Here is an 18,607-nt window from a genome sequence, read left to right on the forward strand (position 1 = left end):
CATTTCCCTCCAGCGCACTGGGCACTAGAAGAAAAGTCGTGTGAGAAGATTATAACCAACCTTTACCAGCTCAGTGGCACCTAGTACTTCTTCCAGTGTTCGTCAGTATCCGCTTCCGCGAACCTTTCAATTCCACCGACCACGCCACCCTCACCCACCTCCCAGTGACCACTTTGAATGTTTGAGGCCCAATTTTGCAGTACCTTATGTATCTGCACATCCCGCAGATCCACGAAACCATTATATCTAGGCTGGTAAAGATCACCGTGTGTCCTTTCGGCCTGGTACATCATCCAAGGGGTCCACGCCCATCTGCTGATTATTGATATTGGCTAGAGTCATGCCGAAAGCCTACCGTGTTGATCCTGATCTCGAGGACGAGTCAAGGGGTTCCACCGTCAACAAACGGCACACGCTAATCAACATGCACAGAGTTGTATTATTTTCTACACTGGCAAGGAGCACAAATGCCGCCAGTTCAAGTGATCCGCGTATAAGTGTCTTACCAGAAAACAATGAAGTATGTGTTATTCTAAAGAAGTATATACCACAGTTCCCTCCATCAACTGTGGACCTTACAAAGAACAACCTCACCGACAAACTAAGAATACAAGAAAGATTACTCCAAAACACCAACTTAGAATTTTCTCATTATCGTAGAGCTCTATTGCTATAGTTACAATGCCTGTGATATACCTAAAGCAAACTCTTGAATAATACAGCTTTCCTACTTTTTTAGAGCTGAAAATACTCTTCCTCTCCTCCTCGGCTATTTAAATCCTTAGGTAGCTTAGACAGTATAGTTGGTTGTTAAATTGCTTCAATTTAATGGGACGCGCAGAAAACACGTGAGGTGGCTGGCTCGCTTGTGGATTACGCTAATATATGGCAATCCCGCAGCATTGGATCGGACATTATTCCTCACACTCAAGCAAGATCGAGACTTGGATAACTCAGGAGGGATTTACTTCTGAGTAAAAACCCATCGTGTTCCTAGTGGCTCTGCCTAGTTACTATCTTCTCTTGGTGCTGCCCCCTCCCATGTCAGACCGTGAGCCCAGTGGGAAGTCCACTAGCCGGGTGATCCGCCGACGCCGCAAATGTCTTGCCTGCGACGCCTGTTCGAAGAGGAAGGTAATTACAATCATTACTCTGCTCATATTCATTCACCATTAGCACACAACTTACGTCGTTGCCAAATATTTGGCACTTGAAGATTCAATGCGACCGAGCAACCCCTAAGTGTAATTGGTGTTATCACCACGACATTCCTTGTCTATATACCCGTAATGGAGCTCAGTTGAGGCAGCAACAGCACCAGATTTCAGAGTAAGGCGACGTTTCCCCCCTCATTAACTGTTATCGTTTGACTCTTGGCTAGACCTAATACTCCCTCTCCCGAGAACAGTTGTCATAGCACTCCAGGTATGTTGGGTCAATGAACTATCAAGACACGCATTCCATTCTCTAAGAACAATAATATGATCGTAGATTTTGCGTGGAATCCGGGGGCTACACGCACAGAGACTCCCGATCCTAATCTGCGCTTTCCGGGACTAGCCCTTAGGAGTATCTGTGTGTTCAATGGCTTGCCCTTTCTTTCCTCTGGGGGTCGGCAGTGGATCAAGGCACAGACAGGGGAAGATGTGGATTTGAACCAATATCAGCCCCCCAAGCGGATCTCGTCTCTTCGTCCCACGACCACTCGCGCTATACACCTGCCGAGCAAAAGTCTTCTTTTTCAACGCTTCCAAGAGTACAAATCGTCTATCTTTTCGGAGATATTCCCCTTCATCAACCCGCAGTTTTTCGAGGACACAGTTCGGGAGGCTTACCGAGAGCAATCTTCCTTAACTTGTAGTAATGACAGTGCCAAGGCATGCATCTTTGCATTCATGGCTGTGACTTCTATGTTCTTCAATTCTACTGATAATCATGGAATTCTTGACTCAGATTGTTATGCTCACGCGGCTTATGATCTAGTGCCAGGGTTCTTTCGGGACTCTGTAACAATGGAAGGCTTACAGGCGTTACTTATGCTGGTAAGTCATATCTTATTCATGGTTGAGGGGCGCACCTGATCAGAAGCGTCACAGTGCCTCTACAGTGAGTCTGTTCTCGGCGACCAGCTGGGTGTGGAACTACTATTCGCAACTGCAACTCGATTTGTCTTCCACCTTGGTGGCCATATCTTCCCTAAAGCAGTGGATGTTGATGATTTCAGCCGCAGATCTTTAGACCTGCGACTGCATATTCGGAATCTGTTCTGGCTCTGCTACATATTTAACCAGGAGTACAGTCTGCGGACGGGTCTTCCTCCTAGTCTTGACGACGCGCACTGTGACCTCACACTTTGTGAAACTGCTACCACAGATGCTCAGAATATCGGGCTGTCGAGGTGTTCGCCTCTCTTCATCCCAGTAGCGCGCATGGCGATTATTCAATCGCAGATCTATCGCAGACTGTACTCTGTCGTAGCTCAAAACAAAACGGATGCCGAACTACTATCCACCATTCGTGATCTTGATCAGCTTTTGGAAGACTGGAAACTCTCAATTCCTATGGATGTACGACCATCCCTTACACATCGTCCGACAGGTGGTGAGGACATACCGTCTTCAATCTTTCAACTACAATATCATTATTGTATGGTAACAATTCATCAAGTAAGTGGACGCTGTATGTCATGGACCCAGGACACGCGTGGCCTCGGCTCCAGTCTCGCCATAAGTGTGGAGGCAAGCCGATCACTGCTGAAGATAGTGTCGCATTCTGAGCTTCAGATTCACCGCTATAACCTTCTGTTAGTCCACACCCCGCTCAAAAACACCTATAGCTATCCAGCTCATCACCTCTCTTTCTAGTTTCTGCCTTCCTTATGTTACCGCCGCGATGATCCACCTCTTCTGTGACATCCTCATCCACCCTCGTGATAAGGCCTGTCATGCTAACCTTGAATTAATTGACATGGCTCGGGACCGCATGCTGGCGCAGCTATGGCCACAGGCTCCTACTTCTTTCAAGATGCAGGTCCAGTTCGTGAAGGGTCTCAGTATTGAAGTACAACGCCTTGCGCGGAGTGCAATTCGGAAAGCGGCAGTTTAACTTTGGCTCCGCCTCGGGAGCTAATCTCCTTCATCGCCCACACCCTCCATTAATATCTTTGTATCACAGGTGCAATCATGAGTCTCGAATCACGTTGTACCACTTAGGCCGGATGGAGACTACATTAACACGAATCCAAACGCAGTAAATGAAGAAGTTACATTGAATCTCTAACTATATACAATGGTCTATCCACAGACTTCGGAAGGATGTTGGACGGAGTCGTATCCTGTATCTCTCAAACGCCTGACTACCTCGCTAGGCCAGCAATGACATCCTCTCTCCAGGACCACAAGCCAGCCCAGGTAGCACCTGGGCCGATCATGAACTGGCCCACGATAACAGCAAGGGCGGCCTTGACAGCACTACGCGTTTGAATGTATCCAAGGCGACGAAGGTCCCAAATAGAGTACAGATTTCCGCCTATATAGCCCGCTAATGCTGTCACAGAGTCGTACCGGAAGAACGTAGCTATCTGCTCCGAAATGGTCGTGATGTTCCACTCGGCCCGGAAGGGGTTTGGCAAACCAAAGAAGGCCCTCCCTATCGAGATATTGGGATGGGACCACGCGTATGCCATTGTTGCGACGTGTACGGTTGACTGCACAGCAAACGCATATGTGTACACTTGCTTGAGGACTGGTACATCGTGTTTCTCATAGCGCTCGAATGAACCCCCATCCACTCGTGGGGCTTCGTGACTGAGTCGCCACCGCTTGAAGCCGGCTGAGAGGACCACCGTCAAGACGTTAACCAAGGGCGGTGCGAATTGCCAGAGCGCAACCCAGTGCTGCCAGGCTGCAAGATTAGGGTTTGACGCGAAGACCATGATCGTTGGCAGTACAAAGCCCAAAGTGACCGCTGGGATTAGGGAGCTAGCTACATCTCTGGGGACTGCACGTCCAGCAACGCCCTCGTGGGTATAGAGGGAGCTTAAAATAGCATGGAGGGGAGCTATTCGTCCAATTCCCTGGACTTGCATGCCAGCAGTGAAGATGGTTGGTAGGGCTAAGAGCGATCCCTGATTCCCCAGGCGGTAAGCCTCGATGGTGTATATCAGGAGTGGCGAGATAAGCTGAGGGAGAAAATTGATAAGGTGCAGCCTCGCCGAAGGGTCTTTGTCCAAGATGGGGAAAGATAAAACTGACACCAGCTTGTTCAAAAGTTTTTGGCCGGGGCTGTCACCTAGCCATGAGATGATAACCGAACCAGATTCTCCCCAGCCGCCGAGACTCGAAAAAGGCAATCGGAATGCCTTTGTTGTGACAAAAAGAACGGCCCCCATGCTCCCTATGAAGCCCCAACGGATGAGCCTGGATATATTTTGATCAATGGGTTTGGCTGGCAGCTCATCATTGAAAGGAATGACTCTCGACCGATGTGGGACTTGGAGTTTCTCTACGGTGGCGGCACCTGCGTATGCCTGTCCCATCCGGCTGAAGACCAGCTCATTCCCCACAAAGGGTAGGACAAGATTGTTCGCTATTGTAGAGACCAGCGGGTTCTCGTACGCATTGAGTGCCTGCATCTCATGGGAATTGCGGACGATCATTTGAGCACGATCATACCTTTTGGACTGTGTTTCGCACAGGATGTTCTCTATGTCTCGATCGGACAGATTAGCCAAGCTACCACCATGGCTTTCTTTCTTTCGCAAGATGGCATTAAGGAACTCGGCGCAAGATTCCATTGCCCCATTAGCACCTTGGCCGCCAATAGGATTTGGCTATAATATAGACGAAGATAAGGTGTCAGCCATCTGGATGGGGAAGGCGCAGTGCGTCTGGGTATACAGAACTCATGGTACTTACCTTGTGCGCTGAGTCCCCAAAAGTAATGATCCTCTTGAAAAACCACTTTTGGTAAACAATCTCGTGCAAAGGTGTCAATGCTGACGATAGTCGCTTGTCGAAGACGTGGCCGAAGGTGACTTTTCTTGTGATGGGAAGATTGTAATTTTGCTTGACGAAATCGGCCTCGTCTTCCTAGGTATACTTGAGTATATCCTTCCCATACTTCTCTTGCGGCAGTTTATCAAACAGAAACCAATACACCCGACCTTCTGGCCCCGACACAACGAGCTGCGACTGGCCATTGCCCATCACAATGTTCTGCTCGCCTGCGACCCATCCAGGGACATGTTGAGCGATGCCGAAGCTGCAACGGTAGTAGCAAGGAACATTATCCTCCCCTTTGGCAGGGAAGTATCCTGGCTGGAGCTTGTTGCCCAAGTCTCTCATAAGAGATCGCACCTTACTGTGGATGCCGTCTGCGCCCACAACGAGTGTACCAGTGTAGACCGAGCCATCTGCGGTCGTGACATTGACACCTCCATCAATTAGGTCTATATTGCTGACTTTCCTGTTGAGCAATACCCTATCTTTATGCTTGATCGTGTCGTGTAGGATCTCTAGAAGTTTCTGCCGATCAAAGAAAAGCAGGCCATACCCGTATCTGTGCCTGCGTTAGAGTGAAACGATAGCCCATCAGCTAAGTAGGTCTCTACGTACCTTCTCTCCAAGTGCTTGAACATCTGATGTAGTGCGGAGAGTACATCACCTTTTCTATCCCGCATATATGCGACTTCGAGATGCTGGACGGACAGGTTGGCGATTCGCTCGTAACACCCAAGTTGATCTAGTATGCGCAGGCCATTGGGAAACAGACCAATGCTAGCACCCACTGGAGGTGCGATTTCCGAGTGTGCTTCGAGGAGAACATAATCAAGGTCGAACCTCTCCAGCATGTTGGCCAAGGTCAGGCCGGCAATGCCTCCACCAGCGATAATGATCTTAAACTCCGCCATGGAACTGGTTTATCTGGATGAAGTGCTGGTGTGAGACAAAGGATACATGTTCCAGTATTCATGATTGCGTGCGTGACACAAAGATTTAAGTATTCGTCCCCTAACCTTGTATCATACCTGCCACAGCTCCTCCATCACCACGCAAGCATATAAAAGCGCTTATGTCAGCGGCTTCAAGCACTTTTAGTTAGCTTCAATGCCCCTAAAGTGGACCCACCTGAAGGTCTTATGCCGCTGATTCATGCTCTGTTGATCTTCACAGATCTCCCGATATGGAAAGGATAAGCCATAGACAGCCTAGATATCGGCATCCACTCTTGCCGGAAGATCTAGCAAGGAGTTTTCGGAACTGAGGACATCCGTGCCGAATCGCCATCCATCGGAGGAAACTCATCGTGCTAAAAACACATCCTATAGATGATCAGTGGGTTTGTTTGTGCCTAGGTAAGGCGATAAGTATTATTTCTGGATACTATCATGCATGATGCGAGAAGTTTCCTATGTTCCGCCTGTATGCTGAAGCATTTGAGTGGAAAGATGTTATACCCATTCTATGAAGAGAAAATCTATATTCAAGTTATGCTATGCTGTGACTGGCCATATCGTAAAACAAAAAGACAAATGATGGAATATTGCAGGATGGAAATCAGCTTCAATTTTCTACTGGTGTTGTATTTAGAGCTGCTATTGGCTGCCGTCCTCTTAATGTAAAGCTGAAACGTGGGAACGGTGGGATCGATAGATAAAGCAAAGATGCTAAAACTACAAGTTACAGCTACAAATCTTAGATTTCTTCTTACTCGATGGCGTCTACATTAACCTTTAAAGCACTAGCAATGAGACAACTTGTTATTTCTCCGCTAACGTCTACTTATACTCAAAGTCCAAGAATATCTGCCACCTAAGACTGGAAATATTAACTCTTTCCAATAGCAATGCGTACAACTACCGATACGACGGAGACCCTGTGTATGATAGAAGTACCAAAAGGCAAGAGCACATTATAATCTTGTTGAGGAAGTATTAATGGCCTCATAGCACAGGCCCTGCCATTCGCTTGCGTGTTGCGGTATGGTCCCTACCTGCCCTCGAATGAGAATGCACCCCGAACTCGAAGAGGACTCAGAAACATTATTAAGTAAGATTGCCCGACATAGGAGTTTCAGCCATTAATACGATTTCTTTGTATATGATTCCAGCCATCAAACTCACTTATTGATTTCTCTATATATCAGACACTAATTATTCTTAGTTGTCAAATCAATTATCATATGCTTGAGAATTGTTAGAGAATTTGTAGAGGTTCGAGGATAACAAACTATCGGGAACTATTCTCCGGCTTATGCTGTATGCGCCGGGAACCATAGGTATTGGAGAGAATCGAACGGAGACGGGATTACTGGCATACGGACTTTGGGAGCATCACTCTGCTCGCGAATGTTTTGGGTGGGCTGCAGGTTCTCAGCCCCGAAGGGGAGTGGGAATGGGTCCGGCCTGAGCCGGGGTGTTTGATTGTTAATATGGGGGATGCGATGGTTGATTGGACGGGGGTTGTGTTGAGGTCGAATATGCATCGGGTTGTGTGTGGTCCTGGGGAGCAGGCGGGGTTGGAGAGATTTAGTTTTGCGATGCTTGTGAGACCGTTTAAGGAGGCTAGGATGGAGAGGTTGGTGGGGGGTTGTATTCCGAGTGTTGAAAAGGATCGGGAAGAGGGGCTGGGGTCAATTGGGGTTGGGGATGAGGGAATGACGGCTTGGGAGTGGGAGGTGAAGAAGGCAATGGCATTGAAGGAGGGGAAGGACTGTGCGAGGAGTCGTGGGGGCAGGGATCTCGACTTGTAGATCTCTCATTTCAGATTATGATTTGGACTTTTGAAAAGAACACAGGATATCTAGATATAGTTTCACAACTTATGCTCGTGTAATTTCCCAGTCCAAACCGGCCGCGTGGCATTATACTCCATCCTCTTTCTCACCTCCTCAAATGGCAACGGCGCAATACCAACCGGACTACCCAATACCATCGGTTTACAATCCGGCATCAAGCATCTCACAGCCCCGGACTGCAACTCTCGCGCCCCAATTTTACCCCCCGCAAAGGCTTGGCAGGCTGCAGCCCAGAGCTGAAGAAGAAGATGAGTTTGCGGCAAAGCACTAAGAAAGATCGGAAACTCATGGGGCATGCCCTCATACTCATTCCAGATCACCGTGACACCGGACTTCGCTGCCTGACTTGCCACCACCCGATTCCCATTTACTCCGCGCTCCTCACAGCCACACGCGAACCACATCGGCGGTGAGCCCGTCCAGTCTTCCACAGCCGCAGGACTGACAAGTTCATGGTCGAGAGTCGCAGCCACGCAGTAGGGGACTTCTCGCGGTGGACTCGCAGGCCAAATGCTATGGGTGGGATGGCTGGGCATACACGCGGGCTGAAGCACGGTGAGAATGTCGGTCTCGCCATTACAGTGCCAGGAGGGAAGTGAATCACACTGATCACACTAGCCGCTTACTATCGTAAGACTGGCTGGGAGAGGGAGGGCAACAGACTGTCCATGGAATCGAAAGTTGCGTCTGAGGGAGGCAGTTTCTGCACTTCGAGGAGGAGTTTCATGAGACCGAGGGTTATATTCGCTCCGGCGCTGTTTCCGGCCAGTATTATCTGGTCCGCTGGCACCGCGGGGTAAGGGGCACCGGCGAGAGGGTAGAGTAGGCTGGCGTATGCGACAAGAATGTCGAGGATAGAAGCGGGGAAGGTATGGGATGGCGTAAGACGGTATTTAATGGAGGCGACGCGCGCTCCAGTTAGCTTTGCCAGGCCAATGGAGGAAGCACGATACTGTGCCGGGCTACTGAAGCTGTGAGATGCTATTAGCAGATGGGTTTGTTTGCGTTGGAGCAAGCTAGAACGGCATACTAGAGACCACCGCCATGAGCATAGAGAATGGTCAGTTCGCTATTGCATTCCTGCAGCAGGGCACGAAGCTTTTCTTCCTCTGGTATATCTGGTTCAGGGGCATCATCCGGGACTTGAGAGCGAGGACCGATGAATTCGACGCCCACGTCGATGACTGGAGTTTCTTCCACCGGTGAGATGCGGTGGTATTCTTTTTTTAAACGGTGTATAACTGTGTACAGGACGTCTCTGATAGCTGGGTTAGTGGGTGCTGAAAAGCTGGTTCTAGCGATCCAGACTCCTCCACGGGCTGGGGCTGGGGTTGGGGTATCGAGAGAAGTAGCTTTCTGGAGCTGGGCGAGGGAGGGCCATGGTGAATTTTGGTATTTCTGGCAAATACGTTTGATGAGCTTCTTTTGCTGATCGATCGAAGACATCTTGTAATATGTCCGGGGTTGTGCTAGTGAAGTCGTACTCATATTTTGAAAGACTGAGCGAGATAAACTACCTCTTTGCAAGGGGAACAAAGAGAATATCTCCCTAGACAGTCTCAACCCGTCTATCAGTCCGTGTACGACCCTAACAATCCTACGTACGAGTCTCGAGGCCATTTCGGACGAATAGCCTACACGGGTTCCGTACAAAGACCAGGAATAGACAGGTAGTAAGAATTGAAACAGTGTTGCCATGTATTGGGAGCAATTAAGAGGCGGCATGCCTGGAATAGAAATATGAGCGACTTGCTGGTCTGTCAGTTGTGTTTCCTCATTTTCGCTTCTCCTGATTAAATATTTCCTCGGTACAAGGATCATCCTTTCAAGAGAAATAAATTAATCCTTGTCTCATAACAGCGAATGCAAGTTTTGCAAGTTTTGCATGTTTTGGTGATATACCTGAACACAAGGTTGGTTTCTCCGTCAGAGCATATTCTATCTCTTCATTGTCAATCTCATTGAATAGCCTAATTAACTCACAAGAAGCCTTCTGCTTACATTGGGATCGTCTAAACGTGCTGAGGACTGGTGCAAGTCGCAAATAACTTTAGATCTGCTATAGAGCGAGTAAACTTATTACAATTGTTTTTCCTTCAAACGATATATTCTCAGAAAAAGGACATTAGGGGAAGTAACTAATTTAAGGCTACAAGGTATCAGTGAGTGAAAAGATTTATGTTGGCGGAAACCCTATATCATTTACTCGTGGTGTGGATATCTGACTAATTATATATTGTCTAGTTTTGTATTGTTCTATGTCTTGACTGAATTGAAGGGTAGGCGTAGCTTTATAAGTTTTAGTTAACCTGCTATTGAGACCTTAAGTATACTCACCTGGCAGCTTAGCTAGTACGCTCGTCGCTGGACAGCTTGATACACACACTTTCGCCTAGCCCCACATCCCGGCACTGGTAAATGCCGACAGACCAATCACATGACCCTGCATACTGTTTATCCGAAGATTCTCCACTCTTTATCAAAAAGCTTACCAATTTCCATCTTTTCCACTGTGACACTTATTTTCATGACTTGACTTTAGCTGGTCTTCTATGAGTGGTAACAATCATTCACCAGTTCAGACCACCAGTAGAACCCGTTTGGGGCGGCATAAAGCTTGGTATGTAGTTCCTCGCTCAGCCATCCCGCAGCACACGAATTTGAGGTCATGGAAAAGTGTACTGATTAATCAGTGACCGGTGTCGAACCCGTCATATACGATGTAAGCTACTTTATACAGTAGCTCAAGTCACGAGATGACTAACGCGATAAAGGTAAAGGAGGCTCAGATGGTAATCCTTGCTATGGCTGCCGGCGGGCAAATAAGCCATGCATAAGCCGTAAGGATGGTATGTTCCGCTTTGTTGAGTACGCCTCTGTAGAGAACAGTTCCGAGGACCGTCAACTCCAGCCCAGTCTTACGGCAAGCCACATTACGTTTGTTAATGAGAATGATGCGGATATTGAGAGCAATAGTCCATCAAACAAAAGGCCACATGGCCGTAACGACTATCAGCAGTCGTCTCAACATTCTCCTTCACAGATGTCCAATTCTGTACCGACATCATGCCCCGTCGGATCTGGATCTCCCCTGTCGCCATTAAAAAGCGAATACGAAGCGTCTCTTTTCAAATATTTTATGACGTCTCTCTCTCCTTGGGTAGGTGCTCCCTGGCTTCTACATTGTAAACTCTAGAGGACTAACTGTACTTTTTGCGAATTTACCGTAGTTTGACTACTGCGACCCGAGCCGGCATTTTTATACATACATCGCCAGCTCTGCGTCTAGTAATCCTATCCTCTTGTACGCTGTTCTGACGGTAGCTGCGAGACATCAGCGCTCGCATTCAGAACGCGAGAGATTACTTGCAGATGAATACCAACAATACTGTCTTGAGTCATTGATATCAGCCCTTGATAACTCAGAAAAGACACTAGACGAGTCTCTTTTTGTATCAGCAGTAATTCTTCGCCTCTCTGAAGAAATGACAGGTGTGTGCAACCTCGTGCTTGCACTTACTAAAGCACTTGTACTAAGTCGTCGCATACAGAGCCTTCTCCCAGGGAGATTGTAGATTCCCACACCCTATCTGCCCATATCCTTGTTCGGATCAAAGAAGGAAACATCTGCACATCAAGCTTCACCGATGCGGCCTTAATCGTAGTCTTACGACAAGAAATCTTCGTCGCCAACCTGACACAACGACCGGTAGGGTCTTTCACTGACCACTGCAATATTGACACATCACTGGGTCCAACTTCTGAAGCAATGTGGACGTACCGAATCATCGCCCACGCGGCGAAGATAACCGACTTTGTGTATGGCGATGTCATATTCAGGACTAAAGATCGCTGGAAGGATCTGATGCGGTATGTCCAGGACTGGGAAGACAGCAGGCCGAATGCCTTCACGCCGATTTATAGCGAAGCAGAGGATCCACCGTCTAGTTGCTTCCCTAAAATATGGTATTGTAACGACTGCCACGTCGCAGCCCGTTTGTATTCGGAACTATGTCGCATTCTCCTCTTGGCATCTGATCCAGATGCCTCAGCACTTCGAATTGGGCGATTCCGTCGCATGCAAGATAACGATGACAAGATACGGGAGTGCGTTCGAGTCATATGCGGGGTTGCTTTAACAAATCCTGAGTTCCATACTACCCGATCTACTGCCGGCTTGGCTATTGGTTTATGCGGTGAACTATTCCATGATCCGAGGGAAACGAAGGTCCTCTTGGAATTGTTATCGGCTGCAGAATTTCACCTCGGGTGGCCTTGTTTGAAGTTGAAGGAAGATTTGCGGAGGTTTTGGGGGCTTCCCGTGGTTGAATCCTAGCATTGGTCGTGAATAGATGCTAGGTCTAGCTATCGGCCTGTGTTGTTATTCTATCTAGTTACTCTGCCCAGCAGTGAAATTCCCATAAAGGGAAAGATGGATGACTGTTGATCCCTAGATAAAAACTAACTCAGCTGATAGCGCTTTTATACATAAGCGAAAGAGAAATAAAAATGACACGGCAACCTTCCGAATACCATGACCCCTGCATTTTTTTTTACCACGATGGCACTGGCAATTCAGCTGCCCCATCAATAAAATTATGTTGGAGCATCTCACTGCTTCCATGAAGTAACCCCGGGGAAGCATGTCGGCATAAACTGATGATGCACATATAGAACATAAGAGTTTCACTTCAAGAGGCAGTAGAATGATACATTGGTTGATCGTTTAGGGACCCTAATATTCTTTCCTTTATGCGAAAACAAGAGACCCAGTCCCTGTACCTATGAACCCTCAGACATGAAATCTCCATCTTCTTCGACTTCCTTGTCACAAACCCCCTCCACGAGTCCTCTGAAGAGCTGTATATCAATGAGACCCTATTCTATCCAACTATGTTGTCTGAGCCATGCTTCACACATCAACGGCCAGTTAGAAACAGGTAAATTCTCCGTATCGAATGCGAAGCCATGAGGCGCATCCGCGAAGACATGAAGCTCAACAGAGCCGCCACTCTTAGTTATGCCCTCGGCAAGACGATAGGCATTGACAACAGGGACAACGGGGTCATTATTAGAATAAACAATAAAAGTAGGTGGAGCGGGAGCATTTAGCTGGACATCTGGCTGTAATTCATCGTAGAGAGCTTGCTTCTCCAGAGGCGGAAGAGGCGGCTTATTCGCAACGATAGTACGTCCAGCCGCATTTGTCGAGATTGGTCCATATCCGATAATGGCAAATTGAGCTTGAGGAACATCTAGATCAGGCGATGTCCATGTTTCAGGATATTGAGCCATAAGCGCAGCTCCGAGATGACCACCCGAAGAGAGGCCGCAGATGCCCTGTCCCTGCGGTATGAGCCCGGATTCCGACATTAATTTGAACGCGCGTCTGGCATCGTTTAAAGGCGCCTCAGCACCTGTATCTGCGGTTGGAAATCGGTGGACCAGAACAAAGGCATGGAATCCAAGGCTGGTTAGCCATTTCGCTGCCGCGATGCCTTCCCGGCCAACCATGAGCTGAACGTAGCCGCCGCCTCCTAGAATCAACACTCCCCGTCCATTGGGTTTGGCTGGACGGTAACCAAGGAGAAAAGGACGCTCGACTTTAGTGATAACTGCCTGGCCTATATTGCCTTCCGGTGCGTCGAGTTCGAAGGCTCCTTCCACTGAGCTCTCCTCCCATAGAGGCCAGCATAGGTCCGCGTCGAGCATTCTGGCGTTATCGAGGAGGAATAGAAAATGACCTTTGCAAGAAGTAAAAGTTGTTCAGCTAAAGTGCATACTCATGCGGGGATCAAATATGCTGAGTGTTGTGGGCCTCGCGATAACATCAACCCGAGATACCGGATACCTTAATATTTCCGTTCTTAGTTGACCCCGATGCGAAGCATCTCACAAATCACTACAAACGTGTGCCGTGTCGTTGAAAGAGTAAATGATGTCATCAAGGTTGTATAATTGGCACTCCCTGATAGCATCCTATCAAAGCGTAGTGTCAGGACTGAAGAGCGACCAGGCTTTATTTCCCTTGATTCGAAAAATATCTGTTGTAGAAAATCAAGCATCAATGACAAGTATAGTGATCGATGCTCCTGGCAGGCCATTATTCCGCGGCACGACGAGCGGTAAGGTTTCTTATTGGATTTATCGTGATAAGTATGCACCAAGTAATAGTTGCTTTGTTGAAGTTATGACGGTGGCCAAATTTTCGAGACATGATACTTTCTTTGGGGGTTTGTCTGGTGAGACTTCGGATTATTATAATGTTTGAGATATAGATAGATATTATCTCAGATAGTCTGATTTGAAGTAAATGAAAGCGTGACAAGTATGTCAAGTGATGTGAAATAACTGGCTTGGAGTGTATGTAGTAGGCTATCTAACACCACCGTCTGTTAGTTGAGCGTGGGTCCACCGGCTCATCCGCACTAGATTGCTGGAGCCCCACACCACTGACTCGCCCGAGGGAGTTCCTTCTCCGCTCACTCAACTACTGCGCGATAAACATCGAATACACGGTTGATATCATGTTTTAAACATGCAGGCCTCAAAGCCTAAGTCTGTCGGCTCCATCGACAAGAAGCGAGCTCGTGATCGACGCGCCCAACAGAAGCTCCGCGCAGACCGGTTAAATCACACCCACTCGCTCGAAGCGAATATCGTCCTACTAGAGCAACAATGTAAAGCGTACGAAAAAGAGATACAGGAGCTCCAAACTGAAAATGAAGCTCTACAGTCAGCCCAACAACGCATCCGAGAAGTAGTATGTACATCTGAGCTAGACAACAATGAAACACTGGCGAACTGCGATGGCCGGCCACCGAAATCCGCGAAGGTCCGCTCCGCTATACCACACGTGTGCTTGCACCATACTGCTCAGTATCCAACAGTTTCAGGACATCCGTCGGGTTTCTTTGGATATCCCCAAAATGAATCGGCACCCCCTATTGGATCCAAGGTCCAGTCGTCCAATGGGACACCGCTCTCGCCTGCCAAGTTCACCGGGTTGAATCCTGTTTGCGACTTAGATTTGTCTCTTTGGAGTAGGCTCCCTCTCAATTTTGCTCAGGAACCGCATATTTCCGAGAACCTCTACTCTTGCTTTAACCGGCCGGATCTCGTGCAGGCATCACCGGACGAACCTTCGCCGGTAGAACTCCTATACGGGTCAAGCCAAAACTTTTTAGCCGATAGAATACACAAGGCGACAAGATTTTGGCCCATCTGTGATCCTGAACACCTAGCAAGTGGCCTTCTGACTTACAACATGATAAAATGGCTAACACGGCCTTCCCAAGAATCTTTCGGCCGTCTGCTTGGATTTCAAAGGCCAATAAACGACCAGCTACAGCGCCCACATCCGCGTTGCATCGACTTTGTTATGTGGCCAGTTCTCCGTGCGAACCTAGTCAAGACTTTCCACAAATACGACCTCAAATTGGTTTTCGCCGCGTTTACATGCAGTCTCAGAATCCGGTGGCCCTGGGGCAAATCTTTTTTGGAGCCTGACGTGACGAATTCATTGCGAGTACATAAAGAATTCTATGATACCTTCACCAAAATTGAGGGATGGGGTCTATCCGATGAGTTTCAAACCCAATACCCGGAGCTGTTGGTCGGTATGGATATTGGAACTCTCAATTATTCCATCTTTGACCCAATGCCTGCTTCTTGAACAAAACATTCTGTACACTCCTGTATGCCTATCAATGCACCATGACGAGCAGTACTACCGTAGTTCTAACAACGCCAAGCCGGCTACATAAAACTCTTTTCCGACGTGCTCACCCTCTAGTCCCCAAATAAAATCATCTCGAGCACCTGAGAGTACGTTGCGTCATCCAATTACAACTTGCTTGTGGGGTGGTGGGGACACAGGCGAGTCAGCGGTCACCTCACCAGGGGTAATTTATACTGAAATCTAGAATTTAAAATAGCGGTCAATGTTTTTGGAACCAGATTAGTCGGTAATCCGAATATTTAGACCATTAATTAGTAGATAATTAAGGTGAACCTACTAAATAGTTATATCTAATTGGCTGATATAATAGTGCATGGCTGTTGGTAAACTTGGTAATATTTCCAACCCGTTAGGAAGCTCGATTTTGTTCCCCGTAGGCTGATCCGATTCTGCAAGTCGTCTCCTCCTCAGATGATCGTCGTTTCCATGACTAGATGTGAGATCTCGGAGAACGGAGTTGGACGAAGCCGGTCGTTTCTGCTCTGTCGGATTCAATCCCATGATCCGTCCGGCTATCTCAAACCGAGACTAGTATTTCAATGCATAGGAAATTTGTATTACTACGTGCTATGCCTCAACTGGCTTGTATGAGCATGTATACTATGCATGGTGACCGAACCTTTTCCCATAACCAGACAGTGTATGCGTCCCCCCCACCCCCTCCTTTTCAATGTGTGCTACTAACCCCACATTGGTCTGAAGAACGGCCTTAAGTACCGTTGAAAGGCTATATAAATCTGGCCTGCACCCATTATGCGCCCTTTCTATCCTTGGTTTTACCACCTGACTGTTTGTCGCCATGCCATTCAACATACTACTGTGGCTGGTGATTGCCTTTTTCCTCTATTCCTTGTTAGCTGCCATATGGTACATCTATTTTCACCCCCTGAGACGAATTCCAGGACCAAAGTCATGGATTATTTTCCCCATTATGCGACATGCTTCCGCTATCCGAGGGAGGTTTGACATCGATATGCGTCAGCACCATGCTGTGTACGGTCCCGTTGTTAGATTTGGTCGTGATGAAGTGTCCTTCATAACAGCGGAGGCATGGAAAGACATATACGGGCATGGCCATCAGCAGCTCCCAAAAGTTTTGAGTTCAGCCAGCAATACGCTGGACATAATTTCATCGAACGACACCGATCATAGTCGCTATCGCAAGGCTCTATCACATGCATTTTCTGCCAAAGGGCTTCAGGCCCAAGAGCCTCTTCTTAACAGTTACGTGGATAAGCTAATAGAGAGACTCAAAGGGATTGCCGAGTCGAACCTACCAGCTGACATGGTCAAATGGTATAACCTTACAACGTTTGATATCATTGGTGACCTGGCCTTTGGTGAGCCCTTTGGTGGGTTAGATAACTCGGAGTATCACCATTGGGTATCCACCATTTTCGCGTCAATCAAGGCAATTCCCTTCTTAAAGTTGAAGGACGCATATCCCTTGGCATTCAAGGCTATTCTCGGCCTTATACCTAAAGGCATAATGGAGGCACGCAAAAGGCAATTAGAGCACTCAAGAATCACGGTTCAGAAGCGACTCCAAACTTCCTCTTCCTACAACCGCGGTGATTTTATGGACTCGATGTTGCGCAACCGCGGCGAAAAGGATAGCCTAAATGACTCGGAGCTCGAGGCCAATTCCAACATCCTGATTATTGCAGGCAGTGAAACTACCGCAACTCTACTATCAGGAGCGACATATTGGATATTACGCAACCCTGAAGCTTTAGCCAAGCTAACGGACGAAGTGCGCTCTGTGATGAAGAGCGAACCCGAGATAACCGCTCAAAAAGCCAGTGCGGAGCTGCCATACATGCTGGCTTGTTTCGATGAAGCATTCCGACTATACCCACCCGTGCCAACAGGTCTACAGCGGAGGACCTTAGTACCCACCCGTATTTCCGGATGTGATATCCCTGCCGGGGTAAGAGCAAGCGATTAATCTAGAACATGACAGATAACTGAGACTAACCCAACATAGACCAAGGTTTCTGTTCACCAGTCCGCAGCGTACTGGTCATCAACCAATTTCCATGCTCCAGACCGCTTCATCCCCGAGCGATGGCTACCAGAAGCTAAGAGTGATCCAAGTTCTCCATTCTACTCGGATAATCGGGGAGTTGTGCAGCCGTTTTCTACAGGACCACGCAATTGTATCGGAAGAAACCTCGCATATGCAGAGATGCGCGTGATACTCGCACGTGTGCTTTGGAACTTTGACTTGGAATTGTGCGAGGAAAGTACACAATGGTCTGACCAGAAGGCGTACACCTTGTGGGAGAAGCCTCCATTGATGTGCAGGCTGAAATTGCGAGAGAGCTTTAGGGGCTAGGATTGGTCGGGGGATCCGAAACCCCCGTTTCTGGTTGGGATCCGGGCGGGTTCTGGGTGGGACTGCCTTCATTGCTTCAGTTGATCTTACAAACCCCCCCCCCCTTTGTATATAGGTGGATAGTATGTCCCGGTTGCGTTAATAGAAAGGATAGGTGTGATATAAAGCGGGCCTGACAATTAACCACATTGATATGGACACAATGATAGTAATAGTCCTAGAGTAAATTCACAAGAACCGGATTATCCTATGCGCTGCTAGTGCTGGGGCTTCTTTATAGGCTATAGGTGTGCATTGTTCAGTTAGATTATCGACACTCATCAGTTTACCTGAAGAATACAAAAGTTGACTCAAAGCTTTACCACATTAGACTGATAATGTTTCTCGCAACGAGAAACAGAGCGAGTCAAAGTATACGTGGGAATAACAAAGAGAATGAACAGGTTAACAAGATGTTACATTAATTTGTTCTTTAGAGAAAGGCATGCGAGAATTGTGCTATAGGAAAATAATGAGTTTAAAAAAGGAGCTCCACTTAAAGGTTCAGATATGTTGGGTCTCCTAAGCTTGATAACATGATAAAAGTCTATAGAGAGACCTAAAACTAGCTCATATATATTATCCTGGATACTACTTTAAGACACTGTCTGTAGTCTATATACCGTGCTGCTGCCGATTAGTGGTAAATGCCTACTATTTAAATCGCAGAAGCAACAGGGCGCTGAAATGCG

The 18,607-nt window shown here is 47.7% G+C and overlaps 8 protein-coding genes across 8 annotated transcripts; 4 read left to right on the forward strand and 4 right to left on the reverse strand.

The window, feature by feature from the left end:
* Positions 1 to 17: 17 nt before the first annotated feature.
* F9C07_2282616 (uncharacterized protein) lies at positions 18 to 426 on the reverse strand (the record flags this gene model as incomplete). The annotated part of the gene is made up of 2 exons (XM_071510571.1): positions 18 to 312; positions 356 to 426. The coding sequence occupies 2 exons, from the start codon at positions 424 to 426 to the stop codon at positions 81 to 83; spliced, it is 303 nt and encodes a 100-aa protein (XP_071365284.1). The 3' UTR covers positions 18 to 80.
* Positions 427 to 913: 487 nt separating this feature from the next.
* F9C07_1473050 (uncharacterized protein) lies at positions 914 to 3,230 on the forward strand. Its single transcript, XM_041291393.2, has 6 exons — positions 914 to 1,134; positions 1,217 to 1,329; positions 1,382 to 1,425; positions 1,492 to 2,042; positions 2,097 to 2,803; positions 2,865 to 3,230. Exons 1-6 carry the CDS (start codon positions 1,042 to 1,044, stop codon positions 3,103 to 3,105), a joined length of 1,749 nt encoding a protein of 582 aa, XP_041145255.2. The 5' UTR covers positions 914 to 1,041; the 3' UTR covers positions 3,106 to 3,230.
* Positions 3,231 to 3,355: 125 nt separating this feature from the next.
* F9C07_7567 (putative monooxygenase) lies at positions 3,356 to 5,911 on the reverse strand (the record flags this gene model as incomplete). The annotated part of the gene is made up of 4 exons (XM_071511652.1): positions 3,356 to 4,831; positions 4,917 to 5,090; positions 5,160 to 5,565; positions 5,616 to 5,911. The coding sequence occupies 4 exons, from the start codon at positions 5,909 to 5,911 to the stop codon at positions 3,356 to 3,358; spliced, it is 2,352 nt and encodes a 783-aa protein (XP_071365285.1).
* Positions 5,912 to 7,672: 1,761 nt separating this feature from the next.
* On the reverse strand, positions 7,673 to 9,243 carry F9C07_2243339 (Alpha/Beta hydrolase protein; the record flags this gene model as incomplete). Its single annotated transcript, XM_071510027.1, has 3 exons — positions 7,673 to 8,325; positions 8,424 to 8,768; positions 8,828 to 9,243. The coding sequence occupies 3 exons, from the start codon at positions 9,241 to 9,243 to the stop codon at positions 7,815 to 7,817; spliced, it is 1,272 nt and encodes a 423-aa protein (XP_071365286.1). The 3' UTR covers positions 7,673 to 7,814.
* A 782-nt stretch (positions 9,244 to 10,025) lies between these two features.
* Positions 10,026 to 12,404, forward strand: F9C07_1473279 (uncharacterized protein). Its single transcript, XM_041291394.2, has 3 exons — positions 10,026 to 10,957; positions 11,028 to 11,289; positions 11,349 to 12,404. Exons 1-3 carry the CDS (start codon positions 10,649 to 10,651, stop codon positions 12,131 to 12,133), a joined length of 1,356 nt encoding a protein of 451 aa, XP_041145258.2. The 5' UTR covers positions 10,026 to 10,648; the 3' UTR covers positions 12,134 to 12,404.
* A 271-nt stretch (positions 12,405 to 12,675) lies between these two features.
* Positions 12,676 to 13,509, reverse strand: F9C07_7571 (Alpha/Beta hydrolase protein; the record flags this gene model as incomplete). Its single annotated transcript, XM_041285552.1, has 1 exon — positions 12,676 to 13,509. One exon carries the CDS (start codon positions 13,507 to 13,509, stop codon positions 12,676 to 12,678), a length of 834 nt encoding a protein of 277 aa, XP_041145259.1.
* Positions 13,510 to 14,335: 826 nt separating this feature from the next.
* Positions 14,336 to 15,472, forward strand: F9C07_7572 (uncharacterized protein; the record flags this gene model as incomplete). The annotated part of the gene is made up of 1 exon (XM_041285547.1): positions 14,336 to 15,472. The coding sequence occupies one exon, from the start codon at positions 14,336 to 14,338 to the stop codon at positions 15,470 to 15,472; it is 1,137 nt and encodes a 378-aa protein (XP_041145260.1).
* Positions 15,473 to 16,157: 685 nt separating this feature from the next.
* On the forward strand, positions 16,158 to 18,428 carry F9C07_1473181 (cytochrome protein). Its single transcript, XM_041291395.2, has 3 exons — positions 16,158 to 16,178; positions 16,241 to 17,468; positions 17,526 to 18,428. Exons 2-3 carry the CDS (start codon positions 16,338 to 16,340, stop codon positions 17,874 to 17,876), a joined length of 1,482 nt encoding a protein of 493 aa, XP_041145261.2. The 5' UTR covers positions 16,158 to 16,178; positions 16,241 to 16,337; the 3' UTR covers positions 17,877 to 18,428.
* The last annotated feature ends 179 nt before the right edge of the window (positions 18,429 to 18,607 follow it).

This window comes from Aspergillus flavus, chromosome 3 (assembly GCF_009017415.1).
Source record: "Aspergillus flavus chromosome 3, complete sequence".
NCBI classification, from domain to species: Eukaryota; Fungi; Ascomycota; class Eurotiomycetes; order Eurotiales; family Aspergillaceae; genus Aspergillus; species Aspergillus flavus.

Bases quoted from the DNA above. Each gene is read 5' to 3' on its own strand.
- F9C07_1473050 (XM_041291393.2), top strand. From the start codon at position 1,042: ATGTCAGACCGTGAGCCCAGTGGGAAGTCCACTAGCCGGGTGATCCGC. The intron at 1,330-1,381 runs GTAAGGCGACGT...ACTCTTGGCTAG, and splicing joins CAACAGCACCAGATTTCAGA to ACCTAATACTCCCTCTCCCG. The intron at 1,426-1,491 runs GTATGTTGGGTC...ATATGATCGTAG, and splicing joins CAGTTGTCATAGCACTCCAG to ATTTTGCGTGGAATCCGGGG.
- F9C07_1473279 (XM_041291394.2), top strand. From the start codon at position 10,649: ATGTTCCGCTTTGTTGAGTACGCCTCTGTAGAGAACAGTTCCGAGGAC. The intron at 10,958-11,027 runs GTAGGTGCTCCC...AATTTACCGTAG, and splicing joins TGACGTCTCTCTCTCCTTGG to TTTGACTACTGCGACCCGAG. The intron at 11,290-11,348 runs GTGTGTGCAACC...CGTCGCATACAG, and splicing joins CCTCTCTGAAGAAATGACAG to AGCCTTCTCCCAGGGAGATT.
- F9C07_1473181 (XM_041291395.2), top strand. From the start codon at position 16,338: ATGCCATTCAACATACTACTGTGGCTGGTGATTGCCTTTTTCCTCTAT. The intron at 17,469-17,525 runs GTAAGAGCAAGC...AACCCAACATAG, and splicing joins GATGTGATATCCCTGCCGGG to ACCAAGGTTTCTGTTCACCA.